Source organism: Argiope bruennichi, chromosome 1, assembly GCF_947563725.1.
Source record: "Argiope bruennichi chromosome 1, qqArgBrue1.1, whole genome shotgun sequence".
NCBI lineage: Eukaryota > Metazoa > Arthropoda > Arachnida > Araneae > Araneidae > Argiope > Argiope bruennichi.
Window position 1 is genome coordinate 88,638,613 of NC_079151.1, and position 17,192 is coordinate 88,655,804.

Below are 17,192 nucleotides of genomic sequence, written 5' to 3' on the forward strand. Positions count from 1 at the left end.
CATTCTTAAGCTATGACGTTACATAGTAGATTTTTTGTTAACTGCAAAGTAAATCAATTTTATAAAAATTATCCTTTTATTTCAATTGCGTTATAAAGCCATAAAACGAAAAAATTACAATTAAAAACTCTTTCATGATTCGAAACAAAATATGGATTTTTAATTTTTCAAATAATATATTTTAATTTTCTTTAGAAAAGAAATCAGCTAGACGATATTTATCCAAACATTTTTATGTAACTTAATAATACTGACTTTTCCAGCAGCAATTTTCTGATGTTTTAGAGTCGAAGAAAAGATACTTTCATTTTACGACATTTTCTTAAATCAAATTTCCTTTTACATTTTAAGATCATACTTTAGTTGAAGCTTTTTTTGTTTCAATTTTTTTTCATCTACATTTCAGGACTTTGCAAATATCCGAAACTTTATTTTAATTTGATATTAATAGCCTTTGGAGCTATCAGCAATTTGTAATATACTAATGATGAAAATCTTTCAGAATATTGTACTTGGCAGACAGAGGATCTAACAAATTTGCATAACAGTTATACTCCAAATACTTGCGTTTTGACTAGTAGGTGCTAATTAAGAAAGAAATTTTCAAAATTTTAATTAAATTTCTAAATATTAAAAAAAATTTTTAACGTATTCTTTCAATAATTTTGGAGTAAGTTATGTAAATTATACATTACAAAATTATCTTTCTTATTTTGATAAGAACAACATTCTTAGAAGGTAAAAATATATACTTTAAACTCATTTTTTATAATTCGTTTTTTTCCCACAGGATTTTAATATTATAACTCTCTATAAATATGAATGTAATATAAATATAGAATGTCTATAAATATAAAATGATAACTATTACTATAAATTTATTAAAAAAAATTCCTGAATTTCAGGCGATTTCGAGGTCATGTGTGGTCATCATCACTTATTTTCTCATGAGGGATTATCATCTACATGGTATTTGTTTCATGAAATTACAATTTTCAAAGCTGATGTTGTCGAAGTAAGTTCATTTTCATGTTTATTATACTGCCAAAGACGCATATGTAAACAAAAACACTTCTAGGCTTTGAAATATTTGAAAAGAATTGAGGCAGGATTTGTTGAAATAGCAGGAATTGAGGCAGGAATGAATTGAAAGAATTGAGGCAGGAATGTTGAATCTCTTGATAATCACCGTTTACTTATTTATGAAGATTCTTTTGAATTATTTCAATATATTATTTCTAAATAAGGAATTGTATCTAATTCTTCTAAAGATGGCTGGAAATAAACGAGGAGCATTAAAGAAGTATGTATAAGGTATCGTAGCACAGTTTTTAAAATGCTGCTGCATTAACTTGAACAGTTCTGATGAGATGTAAATTCCTCATTAAGAAATTAAACAAAGATGCAAACTCAAATATACATTGATCATTATTAAATCAACACAAAAACACACCTTCATGCCGGCTTTAGGCGACCAACTTGTTCGAGTGGAATCCTGACCTTTTTGTCTATTAAGGAATACATTAATTAAAATTTCATTTTATTTGTTTCATTTATCAATGGATTAAATAGAATGTACGACATATAATGGTCAGGCAAATTAAAATGTGTATATATTGCCATTAAAAGATATAATGGTCATTTCATAGAATTTTAATTATTTCAAGAAATAACTTATCTATATAAACAAAAATATAAAAGTTCGTTTATTCAGTTCTTTAACGATTTCTTTGAAATTTTGACATAACATTGAATTCCAATACGTGTATGTTTTTATATATTTATTACATTAATATCACACTTATAACAAGTAAAAACTTGCTTTAAAAAACACCATCTATTGGATGTAAAACCAATGCACGTTATGCTAAATATTTTACGATTTCATTTCAATGTTTCCGATTGTTAAATTGAATTTTCACAGATCTAGATTAATCATCATTTTAATTTAATTATTTCCTATGACATTACATTGGAATAGAGTTGTGTCGTTTACCATAGCCTTCCTTTCTTTAGCCTGTAATTAATTTTCTTCTTTTTCAATCGTTCTTCATTTCATTTTTTAAACTGTTTTTATTTTATTTCTGTGCTATAGTCAGTGCTATTTTTATTTATTATATTTTAGTGCTATTGTTAGTGGAATTGAGCAGTTTCGATTGATTTTCATTTCAATTCACATTTTTCATGCAATTGACCTGTCTGGAGTGATTTGTTCGAGCAGTTTGTAATATTTCGTTTGCCAATGCTTTGGAATCGAGTTATGTTGTTTGATCTGTGTTTGAATTAGTTAATCAAACTTTAATATTTATGTTTAAATAAAAAAAAGTAGCAATAATAAAATATATATTAATAAAAATGTTAATGTTCATCATGATTTAAACCGCTGCAAAACTTTGCTGTATTCGGAAGTGCCTATGCATTACTCATGGAATACGAGTAGAAAATCTTTTGAACGGCGCAAACAAGGAGAGCGAGTGGACAGACAACTTTGCATATAAAAAGAAACTATAGCAAGCAGACAGTACATTGCGCATTCCAATCAAGATGAAGGATTAGTTTCTCGCATGCTGTTAGTAAATGTGTCTGGTTCAACATCTTTCCATGTCAATTTCCGCAGTGGATATTAAGTTTTGAAATCATTAGGAAACGACCGACACTGAAACGTCTGCATTAATGACGCGTGCAATATATCACATCCAAATCAAATTCGTGTATTGTTTTGCAATCATATTGATCACTTGCCATCTTTCATCTCCAGTGTTATGGAGAAATATAAATCATGCATGACCTAAATGTAATAATCCTAACAAGTAATTGTATAAAGTTGTTTTAAATTAACTAAAATTAAGTGGTAAGTATACTTACCAGCGAACATTCGATGATATTTATTACTCTTAACGCTCAGTAGTACCACTTTCAGCTTCCTCTGAACGGCCTCTGATAAGTATATTTACTACTCTTTATTTCATAAATTAAATGACAAATCAACGAACTGTTGATGTTTTAGTATTTACATCATCAATTTATCATGATATAACCCTAAAAATTTTATTTGTCAATCCCCTGGAATTATGCCCTATAAAGGGTTAACTGAATAATTATGCATCGAATTACTTTTCCAAGCGCAAAGGATTAGTTACAAATATGCATGAATGACTTCGTACTGAAATCAGGTGAGATATTCATATTCAGTTGGTAGAAATTGGAAACGGAAAAGCGATGGTTGTTTCGACCTCTGTACGAATTTCATTGACTCGTGAGTACTGCAATTTAGTGACGTCAAAGGAAGAAATTGGTTTAAAAAGTTATTTCCCAATATACAAACCAGTTGTAAGAATCAGGATCGATTGAGTGAATGAGCTGCTCTTGTGGCCTAGAGCGAAGACATCTACAAACTTAATAATATTATTCAGTTTAACATTCAAAGTGAGGCTGAGATATACAAGAGATATACAAGACCGTCCAAAGAAGATAAAGCGGTTAGTTATCAAACAAAATTTTTGAATTCTCTCAATCTGCCACTAATGCCATGGCGCCCATACTGCTGTTGAAAATCGGCGTGCCAATGATCATGTTACCAAATATCATCCAGTCAATGCTTTGTTATACCATGTGGATTGTCGTAAAATAAATAAAGAGCATTGTCGTAATAGCAACAATTTTGATAGGACCTTTCAATGGTGAAAATGCTTTCATTTCTTGCATTTTTATGATTCCAAAGGATATGTCATTTCAATTTAAGAGATTCCAACTCTCAGAGCGATTAAAGTTTACAATAACAATCAGCAACTCTCAGGGACAATCCTTAGAATTTGTGGTTTAGATCTAGGCACAGATTACTTCTCTGGTGCAAATTATATGTTGCATGTTCTTGAATCGGCAAATCAGATAATTTCTATATCTGCATAGTCAATAGGGCAACAAAAAATATTGTATACTCATAAATAGTGTGAAATTAAACAGTTTTAAAAAGAAATTAACGATTGGAAAAGAAATGGAAGAGGAAAAGGGCGTTTTCTCTCCTATTTCTTTTCCATTTAACCAGACTGAGCCACAGCAACGCGTGACTGGCTACAGCTATAGTTGTATGAAATAATAGATTTTATGCTTTAGAAATACAATCCAGTTATCTTTTAATACTTAAATCTAATTTCGCACTGGATTAAATTTTTGATCTTATGGGGTGAGCCCGCTATCATAAGGTTAACTATAATATTATAGAATTTTTTATACATAAAAAAATAAATGATTACTTTTTATAGTTAGTAAAAAAATTGATTTACACAGGAATTGTGATTAACATATTGTAGTTTACATATAATATAAATCAAGTAATTTTAATGGCAAATATATTTCTGTATTTAGCTTATTCTAAATAGCAGCAAAGAAATCAAGAAAGCTTGGTTTTATAAATTTATAGAACCATGGTTGGGACGTGGAGTGCTGACGAGGTAATAAATTAATTATCATTCGTTATTTTTGATCCAATTACTCAATAATATATAAAATATTATTTTGTAGACTAATGTATTTTCCCACTAGACTGCTCAAGAGTATCTCTAGGCAAAAAATTTGTCATTCAAAAAATGGTACTTAAAATTTGAGATATTGAAAGATCATAGTGTTCGCCCTAGTGTCGTAAGACACAAAGGATATTTTTAATATCACAAAATTTGCATATCGAATCTCATGTCTCATAAGTTTAAAAATACAAATAAACTTTATAATTGCATATTCGTATTATAATGTTTATCACTACCAATCTAATGATATAACTTTGAGTGGGAAGCAGACAAATAAAAAAAAAAATATATCGTTAGCTTACACTCAGTTGTGAAACACTTTTACGTAGAGATATGGCTTTCAGATAATTATAATCATAAATGCTTTTTTTAACAATGAATAAGTCCATATTGTTTTTTCTTAATTCAAAGTGAAAAATTATTATTCAAAAATTTATTTAAAGAAATGATTTTTAATGCATGATTTCTAATTTATTTTTATTATTTCTGATAAAAAAAGTTTTAATCAAAATTACATTTTTATCTACTGACTAAGGGTACCCGCCTGTTTCCCAATTCCGATCCTGTCCCCGATTCTTGCATGTCTTCAGGATAGTGGGGTTTTCTGAGGAATTCATTCCCTCCTTCCAGACAACAAATGTAATTGAAAAAAAAATTCTGTTTTAAAAATATCATAACTAAAAGGAAGCTCAACGCAAAATTAAAATATATATATATATATATATATATTATCATTAATTTAAATTCAGAAGAAATCTCGCCCTCATTTGATAAGAATGAAGACTTAAAGCAGAAAATTAAACAATTTTAAGCAAATTAAATAAAAACTTTCTTAAAATCGTTCAAAGATGCTTACTAATATAATATTTCACTATGCCTTATTTTTACTAAATAGGATAATTTTTATGAACAGTGTTTTTAATGATGCCTGCTTTAGCCTGGATTCTAATTCCGGCTCTAGATTTCTCTCTAGAAAATGCTACTTATAACTTACAATGTGAAAATATTTCCCTTCGATCATTAATAATCAGACCAACTTGAAGCGGTATGAGATGCGCGCAGGATAAAACCTGGGACCTTGTGGTTAGCAGTCCAGTAACAAAACCATTATACCAAAACGATAGTTTAGGTAGAAGAGTTGTTAACTGGCTTATATACTATTCACCACAAACTCTGTGACTTAAGACTTTTTGTTGGTAATGACGAACGCTAGTCTCATTAGAAATTACACTTTTTTCAGTTTTTCTTTTCAAGCTAGCAGATTCTCGCTTTTTTCCCGTTTTTTCTTCATATGATATTACTGGATGCTCTATTATTGTTTTAAAAAACAATGCAGGGTTAACACGTGTATTGCTTAGGTATTTTAATGACTGCCAGACTAGAGACGAAAATTTTTTATCACTCGAAAAAGATAAACAAACCGGAAAGCTATTCATTAATATTGCAACAAACGGTGCCTCTAAAAGAATTAACAAATAACATTGTTTTTAACTCATTTGCTGTTAATTTGGAATGAATTAAATCTTTGTTTTTTTTTTGTCACCATTTCACAGTCAAGTACAATATCAATACCTATTATGAAGTAATAATATTTTTCATTAAAAATTTCAAACACTACTGGAAAAACAGACCTCAAAAGACTACCCATGGTTCAAGTGACTACCCATGTCTACCAATTACAAAGCGGATAAAACGCAACTTTAACACAATATTTTTTTAAATAATAAATATTTAATAATGTAATATCATAAATAGATCAGTACGGCAATTTTATTTTCAAATGTACTTACATTATTATTTCTTTTTATTTTTCTATGGCTGAAAATAGCTATGATGAGAAATGGAAAATTAGACGAAAGTTATTGACTCCAGCTCTCCACTTCAGTGTTTTGAAAGAATACTTACCAATTAGGAACAAACATGGGAGAATTATAAGAGACAACTTGAGCACTTCCACAGAAGAAGAATTTATAAACATTTACCCTTTAATGGGAAGAAGCAGTTTTAATATCATAAGTGGTAGGTAAAAATTCTATAAATATTTTGAAATGATGAGGTCAAGGTATTTGGAAAAATATAAATAAACATAGGGCCCTACTTCAAATTACGGCGGAAGGGCCAGCTACGAGTATTTAACATTTAAAACCTCCCTTTTATTGTTCACTAAACTCAAATATTATGGTTTAAATAAAATCCGAAATATTTAAGCAGAAAAATCTTTGATTGTGAATAGAGGATATTCTTTCAGAAATTTTTTTTGAAAAGTTTTATCAAGCACTGAGAGATAACCGATGTGTTGGCAGTTACTGAACTAGCTTTTGGAACTTCTCTACGTAAGCAAATTTCTATTACTTCTGTACATATTTATTACAATTATTTTAGTAGAAAATTGTATTACTAGAACATCTAGGAGAGTGAAGCCTGTTGTTTCACGACGGCACTTAGATAAGATTCTTTGAAAAGAAAGAAAAATCATCCGATTAATCTCTCTATCACGCCATACTATTGTGGATGAAAAAAGTTGCATGTATCTTGTCAATTTTGGGGAGTTGACAAAGTTCTTTATATACAACGGAAATCAAATTTCTTTCTCAATCGCGATGAATTTTGAGTGATGTTCCAAATTTGGAAATCCATTTTTGCAATAATCATTACTTCCTCATCGAGAACTGGATATGCGGCTAACAACTTTGTGAAGTAATCCATGACTACTAAAATATTCATGCTATCTTCTACTATTAGAGGAAGAAGTCCGAAAATGTCAAAGGTTATTCTTTAAACGGTGCTCTAATACTACATCATTGAAACTTCACACTGCCGTGTGCTTTTGGTCATTTCGGGCATAACAGACATCTTATTATTTGCACTATTCCTTCAAATTATTCCAATAAAATCGTTCTTGAACATTTTGAATAATCTTCAATATTTCAAAGAGTTCACATGTTGGACTATTGTACGACTTCTTTAGTACGACATTTATTCTTGCTTGAGGGAGCACCAATTGTCTTCTTGATGTTTTGTCTTCGGATTTCCACTTTTTATACAATACGCCATTTTGAGTTTGGAATGAGTTCCTGAGGACCAATAGCATATAATTCCAAGTCTGAATCTTGGAAGGTTCTTCCATATGGATTGTTGTATTGAATGACTCCATAAATTCGATGATACATTTTATATTTGGATCTTTCAATTGTACCTTCAGAACTTTTTTTTATCACTCTACGAATTAGTCTGTGATGGAACAGAATCAGTGACTTGGAGCACAATTGGGCTTTGTATTTCTTCTCATTTGTACAGCAATAACGATAACAGTCTGAACAGGCCTATCCTGATAAGGCATATGCATTTCCATGTAAGGATACTTTCTGATGTTTTCTTTTAAAGTCATATTCCTGCAATTCAAAGATATTCCATCTAGCGGTCCTTCTGGGTTTGAAACTCAAAAGCTAAGTAAGAAATGCATAGTCCGTTTGGAGCAAAATTTTCAATCCATAAAGGAAAGTAATGAAGTGTTCTACGACTTTTACCACAGCGAGACTTTTTCGGGTGCCACAATAATTTCATTCTGGTTTAGAGAATTATTTGTTCCAATATGCTATGACATGTTCGTAGCCATCAAATTTATTAAGATAGTGCTGCTCGACACTCTCCTTGCTAGCTTTTGTATCTAAGATTAATTTCTTATCAAGATCCTGTTATGATAGATGATATGGGGACCGATATTAAGACCTTGTTATACACTTCACATACAGAAACATTGGTTTTCAGTGAACTTATGAAATCATCTTCCAATAATGGAAAAACCTTTAATGAAGTTTCTATAAATTCAGAACCCTAAAGAATTCTTAAGCTCATGCACATTCAGAGTATGGTTGCAGTCTTTTATCGCCGATACTTTATCAGTTTTAATGCTATTAGCAGAAATTTTGTTACCGAAGACGTCATGAAGTGTTGAGAACCTTGAAGTATTCTAGGTATGTGGCTCTTATTTAAAAAGTATAAAACATTTCGAAAGTCTTATATTGGTCTATGGAGATATGTTTATTTAAAATATAAGGAATAAGGAAAACTTGAAATTAGTGTTTTGATATTTTGATAAGTGATGTCTTTTTCACATTACATGCTGTATTGCATTTATTTAATAAATTTTCAACTTTCAATTTCTTTCTAATCTGTGAAAAAATGCATAATTAGTATTTTGAATACTTTCTATTTATTAACCCTTAATCTGGATAAATTAGAATTCATAGTTATTTTTCATGCACATATATAATTTTATTTTCTTAAATTGTCATTGTCTATCCTTAATGGTGACGATAAATTTATCATCAGAATGATAAATAAATATTCATCAACCTCGAAATTTTATATCTACACGTTTTTATTCAACATATTTCCTCTTTTCAGAATGCGCTTTTGATAAAGAAAGTCAAACGAAGTCTCAAGATTTGTATCTGAGTAAAATCCATGAGTAAGACAATTTCTTGTATTGAATTCAAATTATTTGAATTATTCTAAAGTATTTATTTTATTTTCATCAACGTTTTATTTTAAAATACCATTTTTTGTTCAATAAAGAATATTAGTAACGCATAAGAAATGGCGAGAATGAGGTACTTATCCTTTTTCTAAGAAAAAGTGATATGGAATGAATATTAATACTAGTAAATTGATATTGCATTTTTTTTCAGGTTGACATCTTCGGTTTTCGAAAGAATTCATAGGTCTTTACATTGGATTGACTTTATCTACTATCGTTCCTCTGCTGGCAAAGCATTTTCGAAAGCTCTAGAAGTAACGCGGGACTTAACAAACAAGGTCATTTTCTTTAGCTAAATATATTCAAACTGAAGTTTTTTTTTTTTCAGACCTTGAAAGACATCAACTCCTAAAGGTATCAAAAATTGCGAAATGCGAGCTCCATATTCTGCGAACAAACTCGTACAATTTTCTGAAAAAAAAAAAAAAGAAAAAAAAAAAAAAGCTTTTTTTTAATCACAACTTTATTCACTACCATCACAATATGTCGTGCTGCCGGCCTCCTGGCCTAAGGGTAGCGCGTCATACCCGTGATCCGGACGTTCCGGGTTTGAATTTTGGTTCGGGCATGGTTGTTCTCTACCATGTGTTCTATCTATGAGGTGTGTAAAAATAAAAGGGATCTAAAGGGATCCCCCCTCTAAAAAGGGATTGTGTAAGCGAATGTGTGTGTCATCTTCATATGAGCTACAAGTCAGACTTTTGCCCTCAGGTACTCAGAGGTCTTTGCCCTCAGAAGTTACTGCACACTCGGCTTAAATCTCTGACATTTCGTCAGCGGGCTTGTAAAGTTCCCTAAGTAACAACAACAACATATGCCCTGCTTTTGGAATAAACATCAATATTTCCAAAATCTATTTCACTTGTTTGAGTGCATAAGGGACCCTAAACAACTTTAAAGAAGGCATGCGCGAAATGAAAGAAATGCCACAGTAGAGCCCGTATTGAACTAAAATTTCCGCCTACTTTTAAAGCTTTTCTTGCCACATATTCAACTTTTCATTAGCTTATTTCAAAATAAACGTAGAATATATGGGCTTATTGGTTGTGCAAATTATGAAAATAGGTTTTAAAAATAGTTCTGGATGAAACAGGCCAACATCTATTTTTGCACGGTGCTTTAAACATTAAAAAAAAACTATTTTTGACTATATTTGATGTACCAGATGAATTGGTTAAATTTTTGAAATATGGAAACAGTTTTTCTCATTCAGTTTTTTTCTTCCCTTTTTTAAAGATTAAGTATATCTAAATCATGAAAAGCAGGATATCCATTATTAAAATATCCTATTTTAAAGTTACCTTTAGACGCAAATATTGTTTAAAAGCAAACTGAATGTGTTGGAGAGAATAAAAACAAATAATTATAAATTTGCCACCAGAGTGTATTTTTTATTGAATTACATATTTAGCACAACTGTTATACACATTTATGATGGTTTACAAATGTTATTACAACGAAATATGTTCAACATGACGATCATCATTTCCAGTTGCCATCTGGAATCGTAAGATAACATGTTCCATAGTAGACTTCAATGTATGTTCTGCGAAATACTACGAACGTGCCATAAAATAATGTCTTTAAGGCAAAATTTTTGACTTACAAAATATTTTATATGATCTAAATTTTACATGGAGTGGGCCTGGGGAAACTACTGATCGCAAAAGTTGTGGCAGATAAAATTCTGTGATGTGATTTTGAGGACGCCTTGACCACAAAGGCTAATAGTATATGGAAGAGCTATAACATACATACAAATAGTACATAAATGGCACTGATTTTTGTAAATCCGGAACAGTTTTATTCTGTAACAACGATTCATATCACTGCGATATCAAAGCAGATGAAATATTTATTGAATGGCAGATTACTGTTAGAATCTGCTAAGAGAATGTGCCAATGAAATCTATTCAATAATGTGAAGCAAAAGAAACTTACAGATTGCCACAACAACAAATAATATATTTTTTTTATTTACTTATTTTTTCCGCTTTTTAATTAAGTTATTGTGAATCTACGAGAATGATGCGTGTATTTTTCTTCAACTAATAAAAACATTTTGCAAAATTTATTAAGGGAATAGTTTTTTTATTGAATGCCCTAAGTCTATTCTAAAGCGTTAGCATAAGTTGTGTTATGGTCAACTCTTAAGAAGAAGAGTTGAGGTAAAAAGAAATCCTTAAATTTACTTCCTATATATGAAATAGGAATAAAGTTAATTAAAAAAATATTGATATTAAAAATATATGTTGGTCTGTGTAGTATGCTATTTAATACTCTAAGAAAAAAGTGACAATAAAAATTTAAATAAATAAGTTTTGCACTATTAGTTTCATTATTACGTTTATACTCCTAATGTTTCATAACGGCCGTTACAGTTCTAATTTATTTAGATTATTTCGTCAAATCTCACACTTCTGCATTTTTTTTTTTTTTTTGCTCCTCAAATTTTTGAAAAGTATTATTTTTTCATTTTCAAAATTAAAAAAAGATTTTCTGAATTTTTTCTATTTATCATTAACACCATCTATTATCAATACTATACTTAGGAATAAGATTCCCTAACTTCGTAGAAATACTCAACAAAAGGGAAAAATAATTTGTATTATTTCTATTGTGTGGTGAACTTGAAATTATTAATGTTTGGTTTCTGTGGTTGTACAACAGGAATTCGAGGTGTCTACAAAATCGTCGTCGAGATCATAATCTGAAAGTATACCATCTTCCTCACTGATTAAAATTACAGACATCTGTTTGCAAATCCATAATTAAAAATTAAATCAAAGAATTTTATTCCTTCTTAAGAAAAAAGTAGGTATACATTTCTGATTAAGTTTAAAGTCAAGGTAAATCTTAAATTATATTAAGAGGAAGATCGTAGCTCAAATAGTTTAATTAATCTTCGTTTAAATTTTAATATTATTTCAAATGTAGTTTTAATAAATTTGAAAATAAATATTATTTGATATCATATATTTCACGTTTCTCGAAATGATGCAATAAAAATTTTTCAAAGCAAATGAATTAAAACTAGGAATAAAAATAATCCGCAGTTTTTAAATTTAGATGCAGATTTTGCAATAAAAGTAATGACTTTAAAAACTGAATTATTTACTGGCAAATAAATTTAACTCGAGTCATATTAACAGAGGTTGAATAACGCTAAAGTAATTTAAACATAAATGGGAAAATGCTTTGAGGAATAAAATGAAAGATAGCTATTTTTTTAAAAATATTATATCAAGAAATACCTAAAATTATTTAAACATGACTTTGGAATATTTTTAAAGGAATCAAATAATTAAAAAAGCCGTTAAACTTTTTTGATTAAGGAAATACATTTTTTTTATATAATCAATATGTGACAAGGTATTTTTATAATTTTATATCTAATTTTTCAGATCATTTTTCAAAAGATAAAAGAAAGAAAAGAAAATAAGCAGAACGCCATTCCTGTAAATGAAGATTCGCTTCATAAGCATACGCAATCCCAGCTCCAGAAATCAGCATTCATGGATTTACTTGTGGAGGAACATCTCAAAAATAATTCTCTTTCTGAAAACGATATTAGGCAAGAAGTTGATTCCTTTGTATTTGCAGTAAGTGTCTGAAGTAAAATGTTTTCTTTTCATCATAAACTTTTTAATGATATTGTTATGAAAAGTTGATCAATTTAAAAATAACTTGCTATTCAACTAACTATTCAAATGCCATATTAACAGTATTAATTTTGTGATGTCAATCACAAAACTGCATTAATAAACTGCATTTTCAAAGTCTGAAACAATGAAATTCCAAAGTTTGGAAAATTTTAAATACAATTCCTTATAGAGACAATCCCCTATAAAAATTTTAGGTACAACATCTTTTAGCATTCATTACTACCATTTTCCACATAGGATGATCGATATCAGAATAAAAATGGGTGACTCATTTTTTTCAAAGATGGTACATTTGTGTTTAAACTTATTTATAATCATATGAGTACTTTGTAGTAGCATAGCAACTTTGAAATAACAACAACAGCAAGCTAACAACTTTCACACAATATTTAGAAAGTAAGAACTCTGGTACTTTCTTATTTATTTTTTGAATTGATCGAGTTTCTTTATCTTGGATACCAATACTTCGAATTGAGTTAAGCTTGTTGCTTTATAAACTCTACTTTCAGGGTCATGATACCACTTCTGTGACGATGAGCTGGTGTTTATGGATGATAGGCCTTCATCCATGGATCCAAGACAAGATTCACGAAGAACTAGATATCATTTTTGGGGAAGATGATCGAGAATCAACAGTAGAGGATTTGAATAACATGAAATATCTTGAGTGTGTTGTCAAAGTAAGAATTTCTTTCTCCTTTTACATTCACTTGACAATCGAAAGTTAAATACAAAAAAAGTCAGCAGAAGGCCTGGAATGTTTTTTATTTTTCCTTTAGTAACAAATGCCATCAAGATTTATAGTATAGCTCAAAATAAGCAAAAAATTAGTAAAAAATCATAATTTTTATTCTAATGAGTCATTGAAGAAATAGGTTATGAAAACAAAGGTGATAATATATTTAAAGTAATAATTGTTGTATCAACTGCCATTTTTTTAGCCTTACTGTTTTCCTAATAAGAAATTAAATATGTAATGTGTGGATTGATCATCAAAATTTGGGACCTGAGTGAAAGAGATTATCCAGAACATCTATTAACATTCAATAGCATCTATATAATGAGCAAAGCTAATGCAAAAGATTTTGAAACATTGATTTTTTTTTTATTTACAGGAAACTATGAGATTATATCCTCCAGTTCCTATCATTGCAAGGGAGATAAGAAACGATATTCAGTATGGTATGCTTATTTTGAGATAATATTGATGAATAAGTCTTAACGTGTACATTATCTTATTTATTTTAAAGTGGATTTCATACAAAATTTGATGACGGTCAACTTAGGTGTATTGACTGTGTATCAAATCTGAATAGTTTATCTCAAAGCGTTTATAAGACATCGTGCTGCGAGACATTTATCCACAACTCCAAAAATTTGTTTTCTTAACCCTTTCTAGGGCCGTGGGAAGAATGCTTCCCACCAAATTTATCAATCTTTGTATGAATTTATGTAGGTTGGCATAAGTTCTGATAAAAATTTTTAAAAAGACAGAAACTTAGATGCTTTAGTTCTTTATCTTGCACAAAATAATGTGTCTTGATTTGTTACTTAATTATTAATTAACCAAATTAATTAATTAATCAAATTAAATTTATCTAATAAGTTAAATGAATCCCTTTTTTTATTCTAATTTCAAGCCTAAAAATATTTTAACATAATATGACTAGAAAAAAATGACCCTTTAAAGGGTTAACTCTGGGATGTCTAATGCATGCAGATTTATCAAAATATAGATTTTGATAAATATAGCTTTTCAGTTATCGCAATGCTTTTTCTATATATTCTGTTTATGAGAGTATAAAAAGATAGCTTTTCAGAGATCTAATAGTGACTACGGCTAGAATTAAGATTTTAATCTTTACAGATAAGAAAGAGGGTTAGAAATATCCTATAGGCACACTATTCCCAATAACAATGGATAATAATTCCCTATAGATGATATTTGGAATTTTCTTTGGAATTCAGACTATCCAACAATATCGTGGAGATATCATACATTTTGTGCTATCATGATGAGATTCTTCCCGGAAAGACATTACTGGATATATGTAAAGTTTGATTCTAAATAATTCTTGGTTGGAATACTTTATCCCTTAGTACCTTTAAATGATTCTGAAGAATGAAAAATCATGGCAGAGACAAGGACTTTAGATTTAGGAAGTATTATTAACGACTTCTTTTTGAACAAGTAAGTTTTCTATTTCTTTTGAACAGGAAAATATACAATCCCCAAAGATAGTACCTGCGTTGTATATGCTTATGTGCTTCATCGTGATCCGGACGTCTTTCCCGACCCAGAGCGGTTTGATCCTGAACGATTCACTGCTGAAAACAGCGCTGGGAGAAATCCCTTCGCTTATGTGCCTTTTTCGGCTGGACCCAGGAATTGTCTAGGTGAAACAATTTTATTTCTCTAAAACTAATGTTTATTGAAATTTAATAAAATTTTGTTGATATATGCCTTTATTACTTTGTGAGACTAATTAAACTTTAATTTAGAGATTAAAACTGTCAAATTTCAGGTAAATACATATTTTAGAGAATAGTATCATACATTCGTAAAATAAGCAGCTTTCTAAGTTGCTACAAATAAAATAACTAAATAGATCTGAATTTAAAATCAATTAAAGTTTACTTAAAGGGGTATTTATGTTTAATTTAAAATGTAGTTCGATATGAATGGTAACAGATTTAATAATGTCTTGTGAAGAAGTTAATAATAGAATAGCGCAAACTATGTAGATAATTTTTGCATATAATTAAAAAAAACCACAGTTGATAATTTTGTTTGTTGAAATAATGCTATTTATTATGGTATTTACTATCATCTATCATTTTCATTCATTGAATAAAAATTTGAATTTAACTTAGGATATTGTTAGAACATTTTTTTTCAGGCAATTACTAAAAGTGTTGTTAAAACTTACCACAGAATGAAATAAAAAAGTAAATAAAAAAATCTAAATACTGATATCAAAATATTTTTTTAATAACTGTTTAAACTAATTTAAACAAAAATTTCATAAACTGAGAATTTCATCTATGTCAGGTATCTGATTTTGAAATATTCTGTAAAAATTTTCTTGCACTATTCTTCGATCATTTTTGCTTGATGTTTGGTGGAGGATTTTCATGCCATTATATTCGTTAGCTATACGCCAACAATGATTTGTTTATGAATTATTGGAGCAAGACTGCGTGAAACTAGAAATTTATATTTGCTTAAAATCCAATATTTAGAAGTGAATAAAAGATGAAGAAACGAGCAAGTATTAAAAGCTTATTTAGCGTAAAAACCAAGGTAAAAGGTAAAGCTGTGGTTATATTGAAAAATAAAATCCAATGGTTTTTAAAAATGAAAACGTGAGATTTTGCCAGTGAGTACAAACCAATACATCAACAAGAGTTGTTTGAAAGTATTGCAACCTTTGAGGAATTAAGAATGAGCACTCAGACAGAAAATGGAGAGAAAGGTAGCAGCTATAATGTGTGCATATAGGAGCTTCATCTGATAAGGCATGATAATTTGTGATAGTCCCAAGAAAATGCGCATCTCTAGATGGTGAACATCAGCTAAAATGAAATTCCGGGGTCTATAAATAAGATTTCTGGCATTTTAAAATCTTGCATTCACAAGATGGAGCTATGGCCATTAAATACTAAGCTACCAAAATATAAAAGTCATAGTGGCAAAAGTGTGCTCCATTTGTTTATTCAAATAATTTATTGGAAATAATTTATAGATAAAGGAAAGAGTACCAGGGAAGATAATTTCATATTATGACGGGGAAAAATGTTAAGCCACACTATTAACACTACAAGCACTGTTATTGGTGAATTAAATAGCAGGATTTTTTTTATTTTAATTATTTTCTACTATTGAATGAAGGGGTTTTGGACACCATTTAGATTCTATGATCTTTTATCTTTTGTTTAGAACTGGAAATGAAAGGCTAATGACATATGCAATGGGTTTAATATATTTAAAATAAACATTTAAAAATTTGAAAGGATAAAAAGTACAGAATATTTATCAGTATACATTATTAAAATAGAAAAGAATTCAGAGAACAGACATCTAAATTACTATTTTTTTTTAATTTTGCATTTTTACATCATAATTTAGATTAGTTTTATAGATGCCTAACTATATCTCATAAAATCTATGGATTTTATGAGACATTAATTTAGAATATCCGAAGATGTAGTGGTTCCCAAAAATGGGTTATCAGCAAGATGAAACTATATTTGTCGAACCCTTGAAAATTGCATGGAAATTAATGGAAAATGATAAATGCCAGAGAAATTATGCTAGAGTAAAAAAAAAAAAAACTAAATAATGCGAAACAATTCATAGGAAAATATTTTAATGACCACGAGAAATTTATTAATAAAACATTATTTAATATAATATTCAAAGCAGCAGCTGGGCATTTTATACTATTAAGCATACAGTTTATA

The 17,192-nt window shown here is 29.3% G+C and overlaps 2 protein-coding genes across 5 annotated transcripts in view; one reads left to right on the plus strand and one right to left on the minus strand.

The window, feature by feature from the left end:
• Positions 1 to 17,192, minus strand: part of LOC129973481 (sodium/hydrogen exchanger 9B2-like) — a 64,403-nt gene that overhangs the window by 40,735 nt on the left and 6,476 nt on the right. The gene's annotated exons all lie outside the window — the stretch shown is intronic.
• LOC129981056 (cytochrome P450 4V2-like) overlaps positions 1 to 17,192 on the plus strand; it is a 34,593-nt gene that overhangs the window by 14,459 nt on the left and 2,942 nt on the right. For 3 of the 4 annotated variants that reach the window (XM_056091697.1, XM_056091706.1, XM_056091688.1), the window contains exons 2-10: positions 906 to 1,015; positions 4,366 to 4,451; positions 6,352 to 6,542; positions 8,931 to 8,994; positions 9,215 to 9,341; positions 12,468 to 12,665; positions 13,238 to 13,408; positions 13,844 to 13,910; positions 14,946 to 15,125. In XM_056091697.1, coding sequence (XP_055947672.1) covers positions 920 to 1,015; positions 4,366 to 4,451; positions 6,352 to 6,542; positions 8,931 to 8,994; positions 9,215 to 9,341; positions 12,468 to 12,665; positions 13,238 to 13,408; positions 13,844 to 13,910; positions 14,946 to 15,125 — 1,180 coding nt within the window. In that variant the 5' untranslated portion in view covers positions 906 to 919. The remainder of the gene's footprint in view (positions 1 to 905; positions 1,016 to 4,365; positions 4,452 to 6,351; positions 6,543 to 8,930; positions 8,995 to 9,214; positions 9,342 to 12,467; positions 12,666 to 13,237; positions 13,409 to 13,843; positions 13,911 to 14,945; positions 15,126 to 17,192) is intronic. The other variant, XM_056091714.1, reaches the window with a different exon arrangement.